At 37.9% G+C, this 12,286-nt stretch overlaps 1 protein-coding gene across 1 annotated transcript in view; it reads right to left on the bottom strand.

The window, feature by feature from the left end:
* Window positions 1-394: 394 nt before the first annotated feature.
* The window catches only part of RFX6 (regulatory factor X6), a 32,293-nt gene continuing 20,401 nt past the window's right edge, over window positions 395-12,286 (bottom strand). The window contains exons 10-19 of the mRNA XM_079298689.1: window positions 12,203-12,252; window positions 11,639-11,798; window positions 10,054-10,198; window positions 8,718-8,827; window positions 6,606-6,723; window positions 5,421-5,543; window positions 3,989-4,198; window positions 2,966-3,475; window positions 1,794-2,012; window positions 395-1,068 (exon numbers count right to left, since the gene is read on the bottom strand). Coding sequence (XP_079154815.1) covers window positions 902-1,068; window positions 1,794-2,012; window positions 2,966-3,475; window positions 3,989-4,198; window positions 5,421-5,543; window positions 6,606-6,723; window positions 8,718-8,827; window positions 10,054-10,198; window positions 11,639-11,798; window positions 12,203-12,252 — 1,812 coding nt within the window. The 3' untranslated portion in view covers window positions 395-901. The remainder of the gene's footprint in view (window positions 1,069-1,793; window positions 2,013-2,965; window positions 3,476-3,988; window positions 4,199-5,420; window positions 5,544-6,605; window positions 6,724-8,717; window positions 8,828-10,053; window positions 10,199-11,638; window positions 11,799-12,202; window positions 12,253-12,286) is intronic.

The raw sequence follows: 12,286 nt of genomic DNA, 5'->3' as shown, positions 1-12,286 counted from the left end.
AAGGGGTGGAATATTTTTAAAATAATCTTTATTATATTTGGTCTCAGTTTACACAGTTGCTAAAAACCAATGAAAGTTGATTAATGTATTTATGTGGATTTCCATCAGAAGAAATTCTGAGTTCATATCAGAAGTAATTCTGAAATCCCATGACATTTAGTGGCATAGTTTCATTTCCTTCAGTTATCCAGCTGCAGTAGTAGGCTACTGCAGCTAGTTACCTTATGATATTTGCATGTTTTGTTGGTTTTATTTAAAGAGGAAGAGAAATAAAATCTCCATAATATGTTTTATTTATTTCCTGAGAACTTTCACTTAAACACAAGTAGGCACTAAACAGTTGAAATTGACTTTCTAGAGCACAACAGTAAAAAACTTAAGGGTTTGGCTTAGTTTCATTTAAAACAGTAAAAATTGACCTTGTAAACATTTCCATAGGAGGTAGGATACAAACATTTGACAATCTGTCAAATATGAGAAAGTAAACAGTTACTCTGTGATCCTAATAAATAACGAGCAACACAGGTATTAAATAAACATTTTATATATATATACATATAAATGAGAAAGGCTAAAATAGCATTTTTAATAAATTAGGAATAGATGTAATAATTTCTTTACAACTTATTCTTGCGTGCAAGAATCACTGTCTATTTCTGCTTACCCTGAATTTCTGACTGAAAAGCTGTAATGGTGAGAACAATCCTGAGAGATTCACAAGCAGGACCCAATCTAAATATAGCTATCTTTTGTATGGAGGGGTGATAACATTGCTAAAATGGCTCCTTTAACACCTATATGTAATACTTTCATTTTCCACCACCTTGGAAGGGGATCATCATCATAGCCTTAATGTCTGGGGTTGGAAAGTAAGCTTAGGGCACAGACACATCTCTCCCAGTTAGGTTCCTCCAGCAGCTGCTCCCATGAAGACAGTGTTGATTGGTGGTAAAGATGGTACCATATCTCTGCTTGGTGGGGCATGGACCTCCAGATTTTCCTGGGAAGGGAACTGACCAGATGTTCCATACATACACTGTGAAGAAGATGTGGTTTGCAAGTTTGAAGCTGTGGGGAAAAAAGGTTACCATCACTGCAAGTTTACAACTCATTGAATTTAACAGAAATCACAATCCAGTTTTGTTTGATGGAAATTCTTATCTGCTATCATATCATCTGAAGGACAGAAATGTCTGATCTTCTGTACAAGATTAAGTAGTAGGAAGATGTAATCTTGTGTAGAAATGAAGTGCCCTAGTTTATATCTTCCATGCAACCCTTTTTGAAATAGGAGACCAAACTCAGCTGCAATTTAAGGCATATACCAGAACAAACCCTTCAGGATTGAGTATTTCTGTGTAAAACTCACTGCCAGTGGGAGCTTTGCCTAATGCACACAGCTGTTGAAGCATAGGATAGTGGACCAGAGCACAGGAAGTACATACTGAGACACCCCTGATCCAGGATTCATTTGATCTGTTTGACAGTGAGGATCTCCAAGAAATCGTAGGAAAGTCTATCATTAGCTTACTTAACAATTAGAAAGTGCTTCTTAATACATGTTTTTATGCAACTCAGGCCAATCATTCTACTCCTCATGGACAATGGATCACAGACTTTCTCACGGAAGCAAATTTATTAAACCCAGTTTTAATCTTAGAATACACCCTAAGTACCGAGCTGTTTCATCTCTATGTTGCATTTCATGTGTATGTGAGCTACAATTGAATACTCAGCATTCATTAGGATGCTAAGAAGTTCACAGCTGCTCCTCAGCTGTTGGCTGTACTTACACATAGGGGTCCGGCAGACAATTGAAGGTGAGGACTCTGTGTAGAATGAGCCTGTTTGTTTTCTTCTGCTGTCATCCAAGATATTCAGGGGATCATGTATATCACTGTAGGATGGCAGTGGCCGAATGCTGCTGACACTGCTGATTACAGAAACATGCTGGTCCACCATTGTTCCAAGTCTGTGAGATTCTGAATAATTCATGCTGTTTCCATAATATCCTAATTGAAGATTTAAAAAAAAGACGAATGAAACTACTGGGTAGTGCATGAGCCTGTGATAACCTTGTAAAAACAGTACTTGTTACTGGATGAAGATACTGAGATTATTTATGTACACACACAGCCCAGGAAAATAAGCAGCATATGCAAGGACTGACCCAAAAGAGAGGTGGTAACAAGGAAACTGAAAGATGGTAAGGGTTCAGTCATGCCTTCAGTACAGAAAATTGTCTTTCAAGCTCAAAATCAAACATAGCCTGCAATCAGTGGCCTTTAGAGACACCGTGGGGAGTCCTATTCACAGTCCAGTGCTTCCATCTGAAGCTTACAACCAAGGAAAGCATGCACAGAAAGAAAATCTACAGGGTAGCATGTACTCACTGCATAGACAAATCCATATAAAAGTAACATTTCCACTGTGTCTCTCCTCCAGAAGATGGAGGTGTTTTGCTGACTATACCTCTGAAGCAGTAATTTTACATCTGAAGTATGAGAAATGAGAGGGACAAAGTCCCAAACTGTTGCTAATGCACATTTTTATATTTTTCACCCTGTAACTAGAACAGTCCATTATGCTGACCCCAGAGGTAAGCCAGCATGTGTCTGTTAAAATTTCATAGTAAATATTCTGGGAGCTTTTTGAGAGACTGTTAAACCACAAGGTCATTCTGGTTTTGCTTCCTTTGTGCAAGATATGGTGATGATAACCAAAGGAAGATTAGCATAGGGCAGCAGATGCATTTGAGGTCAACTGAGGATTCACCAGAGGAAAATAAACCCTTAAGTAGCTTATTAAGCTGCTTTACAATCTCTGTGTGTTATCAGAGAAGTGGAAAACAAGAATGCATAAATAAAAGCTGAAACATGTCTTCCATAGAAAAAAGGCAGAGATAAAGTGTTTTACTCCAGCAATGAAAGAGAAACAAAGGGAAAAAGAAAATATGTATTAATACCATTGGAAGCATTAGCAGGATAAGCTGCTCCGGGACATGTAGATACTGAGTTGTTCAAGAAATTGAAACTCCCGGTATTCAGAAACTGCATGTTGTGTGTGTCCTGAGACATGCTGGAGGGACCATAGCTGGAAGGAGATCTGGCATTGTAAGGAGACACAGCACAGCTGTTGCTGAAGTAATCTCTGGAGAACTGCTGATCACTCAAGGCACTGAATCGGCCAGGCTCTGCTCTGTGGTCGTAAACTCCTGAAGTGGAATGGGCCTGCGTTCTGAACATAGCCTGGTAATTGGAATTGTTTCCATAGTAATTCTGATTAGTCTGTGACAAAGTCTGATAAAGTGGCTCAGAGTAGGAAGAGCACTGTGAATGTGTTGATAACATGGGACCTGCACTGGGAGGTCTCACAGCCATCGGCCCCTGGTTGATAACACTTCCTCGGCTGACCATGGCTGGTGAAATGGGTGGAGTCATGAGGTGACCAGTGCTTTGAGACAGCTCCATTTGATCTGGAAAAAACAGGTATTAACCATGATTAGTGTCCATACCTCAGTGCTGTGGTTAAGACACAAACTCTGCAATGAGATGCAGACAACCATTTGAAACCTTTACATAAGATATGCATTGGTTGCCACCTATATAATTCACAGCTTTTATTTCATGGCTTCAGGCTATAAAACTCCCCCCTTTCAATCTTCAGCTTCGAGGTGCCACATTCAGTGGGAATTTCCAACAGTTACAATCTTTATGTGCTCCAGGTTTACTACTCATTCTTTTCTCACAAGAACTTCACCAAGCCAACAGTTCTAAGACAGTTTTACCTGTTTTCCAAGAGGAACTATTACTGGCAGAATAATTACAATTGCTGAGTTCCGTAAATCACCACAGCTCATGAAATATTGTTTACTAGAGGTCTTCATAAATGCATGTGGTCATCGCTCCTCCTACAGCAATGTGTTACCACAAACAGAAAGACTAACAGGCAAATTAGGGAAGGAGAAGCTGGAGGAGTTGATACACACCTGTCAGCTGCATACTCTCCCCATCTCCTGTGGTGAAGGGGGTCAGACCAGAAGGTGCACTGCTGGGCTGGCCAGCTGACAAGGACACATAGGTTTGCTCTCCTAGGCACTCGTTTTTGACTGAAGTGTCACTGGGCAGAGGAGCAGCTTTGTTGCGATTTGCTAGGAAGCAGGAGCTTGGTGATGCAGTGAAGGTGGCTTTGCTGGCATCTGGAAGGGTAAATGAACACCCTTGTTGGCTCTTACGTATCCCCACTGCACATAAATTCTGTTTGTATTGTTTTCCCTGACCACAGATCTACACTACACAGTATCAACTCCTTACTGAAGCTGTCACAGTGAAGGTATGAATCAGATTTATTTCCTTGAAATAAATGTCAACAATGAAATCAAGTAAATTGCATTAGGAGTGAATCAAGATCAACATTTCACCCTAAAGAATTAACAATGGCAACTTTAGAATGCTTCAATTCTCTCCTCATACTGATACCTAGAGAAAAGCATTTGTTATATTCAAGAGTTCTTCAGCTTTTTGCAGACTATTGATAAAGTAAGTTTTGCTGTTCTTCAAGTACTTCACCTAAACACACAAGGATAAAGCAACTGTCACACAGGCCAAGTTTTTCTCCTGGAGGCTGAAAGGAAGGAATTGAAAAAAGTGCAGCATCTACTGTCAGACAAATTCTATGAACGCTTCCTGCAGCAAAGTGCAGATTTAGAGAAACAACAACAAAAAGTTAAGGACTGACTGCCAGTACTAATGCTAATAAAAAATAATTCAGCAAGTTTCTGAAGTTTCACTGGATTTTTAAGGATTAACTTGGATCAAAGCTTGATCCAAATCAATCTTCATTTTTTTTATAGCAAAGGACCTGGAACATGCAATTTCAAACTGTCTAACTTTGAAGAAGTCCAGTAGATGTAAAATGCTAAGGATACAGTTTTCCAATAATTTTATTTCTCTTCCATATAGTAATACTTCAACCACATGTTTAATAGGGCTCCAAATGTGCATTCCAATGTTGAAGGGATATTTGCATTTGGGTAACATTTAATAGATTCCTTGTTCAAGGTGTAATTACATATCTAATTTTGGGGAAAAACCAGATTATGAATTCCTGCCCTTTCTGCCACTTATATCTCTTTTCACACTTAAATTCATGGCTCTTCAGATGTCTACATGTCTTTGCTGCATCCAAGATAATTTCAGTGATCTTTAGTATTGACATTCCAACAGAATGTTATGAAATGAACTGTAGTAGGAAGGGGGAATGAATTGCTGAGTGAATGGTCACAAACTTCTCAGGTGAATTTGACAATGTTGCACATAACCACACCTTAAGAAGAACACAATTAACTTGCTTCTGCTTAAAAAAACACACCAATTTCTAAACATACTGGAGTACATGCAAAAGAACCAAGCTCTAGTTACCTAAATTCTTCATGTATTTATCCAATAGATTCTGGAGTTCTTGTTCTTTGTCATTGTTGAACTGTGTCTCCATGGCAAGCAGGATGTACTCATCTAGTAACATTCGGATCAAATGAAAAGAACCTTTTGGAGGAGAAACAGAGAGAGTAGCTGAGTTATCTTTGTGACCATCTCTCACCACTCCACAAGAAGCCAGTGAAACAAACAAATAATTGTGGACTTTAAATGACCTGGCAAGACCAACAAGGAATAGTGCCTAACTTCTAGCTCTAATCTCTCTTTGACCTGGCCCACCTAGCTCAATTGTTTACTGTCCTGTAGGCTATTTGACCACTAATTACATCAAAGAAAAATAGTGATGAAAGTGAGACATGCTTTATACTTGAAGAGAGCACACAGTGGAACTAGATAAGGCTGAAGTCTGCTAGAATGCCTCTGCTCTATTTCTGTTTGCCTTGTGCTAAATTAACCAGACAATAACTGGTAAAGTCTTAGACCTTATTTCAAGGATGTATCACATTAAAAAATGTATGTGTCCCTACAGGAATTTCAAATACCCCCTGAATTTTAGATAACAATGTATCTATTGCTAAACATATGAAATTACATACTAGAGTTTGTTACACTTGTTCTGCCATCTTTTCTCTTAAATAAGGTTCTTTCTGAGCGTTGCCAAAAATGTAAACATTCCTGAAGATGCATGTTTGAGCCTGAATTTTTAAAAGCCATAAACACTGTTAAACTCATCATCTGCTGATCCCAGAATTAAATGTGCAGTGACTGTCAAATTCCTTTTGCTTTTATTAAAACATACCATGCACAAGAACTTACATACAACAGTAGTTTTTACCAAACCTGATCCATAGGCTAAATCAGTAATTTAAATCTTTTGTCTCTTATACTGAGATATGCAGTCATTGCCATATTCAAACAAACAAAGCTTCTAGCACTTAAATGTCAGCAGTATCAAAACAGCAATTCAAAAGAAAAATACCTTTTAAAAACAGGTCACCAGCAAAATATTGCTAGCATTTAGTGTGAAATATTAGTTTGAAAAATACACCACACAGTATTTGTGGCTTTGATCAAATAATTTTTAGATTAGGATGGGTTCCTCAGCATAGGAAATAGTGGAAAACTGGTAAGTGCTTAACATATATGAGTATTTTTATAAAGCTCAGGTACCAAAACTTGATGCGTTGTTTAGAGTTAGGTTATGCATCACTCGAGCACCGAAAAAGCTCCATTTCAGAAGGAAGTCCTGAGCTCTCTTCTTTAAAGATCTCCCATTTTGCTTGCTTGCCTGAAAGAGAACAGTAAAATACTGTTAAGTATGCTCACCTGCTTTCTGCCAACAGGAGAAAAGAACTGAATATCCTTGAGAGTTCAAGGAGTCCTTAAGTCAGGCTGATGTGGCAGAGTGAATCAAGCTGCCTGATTCAAACTATCTCTTTGCTGTGTGACCTAACCTGGCAAAACAGGGCAGCCTTCACTCTTTCCAGTGCAGTCATAGAATGGTGTCTGTCAATGCTGGATGAAGCAAACTGCTTACTGCTTGGGCCCTGATGGTACAGGGGAGGAAGGCAGGAAGGAAGGAAGGAAGGAAGGAAGGCAGGAAGGAAGGAAGGAAGGAAGGAAGGTCCCATCCCAACCTCTGGCACTGTTATTTCCATAAAAACAGGGAATAGAAATTAGTGCTTGTAATTTAATTTAATCTGTATAATACTGGTCAGAATTTCTCTTACAGAATGGTGTGCTACTATCACGATGATCAAAGTGATGCTTTAAATACTGATCATTTCATACAGTCACTTTGCTCTGGCAGTGATTGGTTCACGTGGCAACATATGCTCTCTTACTTTCTCAAACAGCAGGCAGAAAGAAGCTGTTGTGTGAGTTTGACAGTAGCCACACTTTAGCATGAACAGAAGGCCAACAGCAGTGGAAGGATTACGTGCTCTGTAAATTATTAGCTTCTGCTCAAGTCGACCTAGCTTTGTACTAAAACCTGTTGGTACTTCTTCCCTTAAGTACAGGAAAATAATGCTAGGAACCACATTTGTTAGCTTTAATAATATGGTATCACGTAGTAGATGCTGAATGGAAAATTGCTTCATCTTTTCTGCCTGACTTGCTTATCAAGAATGGTCTTCTGAAATTGTGGAAAGAAATTTAGATCACAACCACTCCAGTCTAAAATAAATTGAGATTACTTGACATTGATGGGATTTTTTTGCCCAGGGAGATTTCTGTGTATGTGAGGACTTGCTTTGGCTCTGCTGCCCTGAGTCATCCAAAGCTCGTCACTGTGCTGCTACATGCCAGCAATTGTTTGGAAACCTAGTATTTTAAAAAGGAAGAAATTACCACTGCCCCACTGAAATTTGAAAAAACAAGTGAAGAAAGAAAAAAGGGCATGGCTATGGTTTTCCTGTAAGTGGCACTTTCTCTCAGCCAGTTGATGCTAACTGTACTGTCTCATCATTTTGCATCCATTAATATCAAGTTCCTATCTAAAAACGATGATTAAGACATTGCACTTTCAGATAAGAAAAGTCTGATGAGAAGACCAGTGTTCAGCTTTTTGCCAACAATATGTAACATATTATTCTACTAGTTTGCAGTAATTAGAGTCACAGATAGAGTAAATATCTTTTACTTAACTGTAAATAAAAATAGTTTGTTTTGCTTTTAAAGCCGTAATTTGCTAATCTCTATATAACTACATGCATATAAAATACTTGTGATGAAAATGCATCTTGGTAATTGGAGGTGGGCAGGCACATCCCATCAAAACCATCAATTACTGTGTTAAGCACCTTACAAGCTACAAAACTGTGCCTTCCATCCTGAAATGTAGAAATCCTTCAGGAGGCTAACTACTTCTGAATCCACCTATTGCAGTAACTTCTACCATACACACAGTACTACCCAAACACTGTGCAAGAGAGAATTGTTTCTCTAAATAGAAACTTTTGCTCACCTTACTCAGAATCTCACTGTGATTCTGCAGGCACACAAGAGGTGGGAGGGTTTCTGTTATGTACAGTTTGTGAAAGTGCTGACTTTAGTGTTTTAGCTACAATACTTTTTAGTTTGTCACACACATAAGACCACTCAACATGATAAATCTGAACTAATATCACTGGAATCTTTGACACCAAATGACAAACTTCCCTGCCACAGTAAGGAGATAGGAGCAGAGATGAAAATTCCTTGTGGAAAATCAATGGGACAGCGTAAGAAGTAAGGGGAGTAGGATTTGGTCTGGAGCCAGGCAGAACATTTGAAAGGTACCTTGATAACCCTTTGCTCAACCACAGTATCCAACCATTCAATAAATGATTCCACAGTGGCATTCTTCTTTAGAAGGTCCTTCAGTTCTTGGAACACTGTAATAGAGTCATCTACCATGTAAAAAGGAGAACATATCATTGCACTCTATTCTGAACGTGAGAAAAAGCCACTCACCAGCCATATGACAATATTGTAGCATGGAAAGGAAAAACGAAGAATTAGAGCAGTGAAGAAATAAGTAATTCCCCAGCAAAGCAAGCACACATACCCATCACACACATGTATTTTAATTACTTAAGCATTACAATGATATAGGTTGTAAAACAATGACATTTTTTAAGAAAATAAAAGCCAAATAAGATTACTGCATTTTCTATTCCTTTGTAGACTCAATTCTGAAAATCCTTCTAATACTACATTTACTAGTAAAGCTTTCTTTGTAATATGGCAGATTTGCAGTATCCTATGCTTCCTTCATATTTTACAACTTTCTCACAACAGGACATAAAGTTTATTTAAATTTCCATTTTAAAAAAAGTGCCTGAATGACCAATTATTTCTCTTCTTCTTTTCTTTTTTAACCAGTGTGAAAGAAGACAAAGAATAAAATAAAAAAATAACTACACAAAAAGAAAGGGGCAACTCAAGTGAAAATGTGAATAGGGCTATGAATCATTAAAGAGAATGAACTTTCATAATCAAAGTACTAAGATTTACAGGAGAACATATTGTTATCCCTTTCAGCTCTTGAAATTCTGACCAACATGACCACTATGTCAAAGTTCTCTTTTTAGTAGAGAAAATGGCTATATCTATTTTTCAGCTATATATATGAAAATTAACTACCTTAAAATTTCTACTTCAGTCTATTCTGTGTATGAAAATAGCTGCTACACTAAATAGAAAATTCCATATATTTTAAAGCTCAACTTTCAGAAGAAAATATAATTAATTTTAAAAAAGCAAACTAGTTCAAATATCCATTACCTTAAGCCATAATGAAATGGAATATTGGACAAATCTTTCAAGAACTTATGTGTGCAATACCCCCACATAATTAGGACCAAGTTTCACAAGAGGTTTGCAACTGACATGTAAATGAATTTTTCAGCAACCATTTAAAGTCATCTAGCTGGGATGACTTTCCAGCACAAGCTTATGTTCTTGTAGGACATATTAGGGCAAACAATTGGTTTTCTTAACCTATGGAAGTTTATGGTGACCTAGATCAGAGAATGCAGAGTGCCCTGTCTCAGCCAGTCCAGATAGACTGGTGTGACATGGAATGAAAGAATGAATTCCTTTTGATGGTATGAATGTATCACCATGGACTTACATTCACTGTAGACTTCCCCATCAGAGTCTGTGCTCCCTGAAACTGCAAGGAGGGCCTGAGAACCAATACTATTCAAATCCACTTTCTCAATATCTGACACCATGGAATTCACCACGTGCTGATCAAAAAGAGCTGGCCGAGCAATCTGCAAGAAAGAAAGCAAGGTAAAATGCTGAGACCCTGTTGTGGTTTTGCCCCAGCTGGCAGCTAAGCACCACACAGCCAGTCACTCACTCCTTACCCTGCAAAGGGATGGGGGAGAGAATTAAGAGTAAAAATAAGAATACTTGTTAGTTAGGTTAAAAACAGTTTAACAGTTTTAAAAAAGAAATAATAAAAATAATGAAAACAACAATAATAACTTAAAAGTTTAAAAGATAAACCAGAAAAAAAAAACAAAAAAAAAAACAACCAGAGAAAAATACAGTCCAACAAGGACCAGCAATGGAAATTAAAACAACTGCTCACCACTAACTGACCAATGCCCAGCCAGGTCCCTGAGCATGGTTCCCTGCCAAACTTCCCCCCAGTTTTACTTTTGGTCTGCAGTATGGAATATCCCTGTGGTCAGCTGGGGTCAGTTATGTCTCCTGCCAAATTTTTGTGCACCTCTAACTTACTTGCTGGCAGTGTGGTTTAAGAAGCAGTAAAGACTTAGGCTGTGTGTGCACACTGCTCAGCAGTAACTAAAATAGCCTTGAATTATCAACAGTTGCCAGTACAAATCCAAAATATAGACCCACACTATGATGAACGAAATTAACTCTATCCCAGCGAAAACAGTACAGGCCCACACCTGGGGATTACCCAAAAAACTGCTCAGAGAAGAATCTTGTTATGTTTAATTTTACTGTCATGGCTCGGTTTACCACAGATCAAATGAGATAATGTTTCCTTTTCATTAGATTCCTGATACTCTTCTAATGTGCCATCCTATCAGATTATCTTCACAAAATCACCCATATGCTGCTTTTGCATTTATGAAAGAGAAAATCAAGTCAAGATGAATCTGTGGTGTGTCTACAGTTATTCATGAGGACTACAAAGCGCAAGATGCTAGCCCAGAAGGAAGTTTCTCAAAAGGAATTTTATTCTTTTGGATAATCTACAAAACCATCACATGGAGGTGACTTCTAACTGCAGATACCTGCATCCTGACAACACAGCCTTGGAGTCTCCAACTACCTGTCATTCCCTTTTTTTTTTTTTTCACTCAAAACTCAAATAGAAATAGAACAATATGGACAAGTCAGTGAATCTTTGCTAGGCATGAAGGATCATCTGGTATTTTCCAATTTGGTACTAAGCAGAATGCACATATATTCCACTTGATTGTTATTGAAAAAGTTCCTGTGATGGCAGTTTATTACAACTATGGTCTTTGCTCTTTTTTCTGGTACAAAAGTTTGAAGTTCTGGTCAGATCTACTTATGGTCCTTTCCAATTTCATGGTTAAAACTACAAGATTTAAGTCTTCTACAGCTGAAGGTCAACCTTGAAAAAATAATGCATTGTATCTCACAGTCAGAAAGGTACACTTAATACAACTGACACATTTCTGAATGTATAATCTTATTCTGTTTACCTGTGCTAGGTGTAGGAATGACGTCTGTCGTTTCAGGGAGGAAACAAATCTTCGTGCAATAGGCAATTTCTTATCTATCAGGCTTTCTGGCAGATTTTCCAAAGAGGAAGCAACCCACTGTTCCCAGTTTTTTGCAAAACTTCTTATATCTGCCAGTAAACTATAAGGGAAACAAAAAGTCATTTAGAGAATTGCCAATAAAATTGTCTGGCATTAGTTTAAATAACTGGGTTTCAATCTACGACTAACAGAGTTTTGAACATATCTGGAAATTCCTCCTCAGGTGTTACCAAAAGAAACAGGAAATGACCATTGATCAATATTGACTACATATTGATACATATCTCCTCTGGGAAGAATTGTGGGCCAAGTGGGACACTAAAATGCTATCTAATGCTTTAAGGCTGTCCTATATAGCTGACACTATTTTGCCATACATACTCTACTGTTCTAAAAATTAAGATAAATGCTGTGAGGAAATTTCTCTAGGATATAGAATTACTGGTATTTATCTGGAATATGCCTAAAAATCAGAATGTACCATTATTATTTACAAATACCTACCTTTCTGGCATTTCTTGCATTGTTGCAGGGATGAGTACATCTGTAAGAACCTTCAAAAAGTTAACAGAAAATGACATCATGCTT

The sequence above is a fragment of the Erithacus rubecula genome (assembly GCF_903797595.1).
Source record: "Erithacus rubecula genome assembly, chromosome: 2".
Lineage (NCBI taxonomy): Eukaryota > Metazoa > Chordata > Aves > Passeriformes > Muscicapidae > Erithacus > Erithacus rubecula.
Note: the sequence above shows the minus strand (reverse complement) of the source record. Positions and strands in the feature narration are given on the sequence as shown.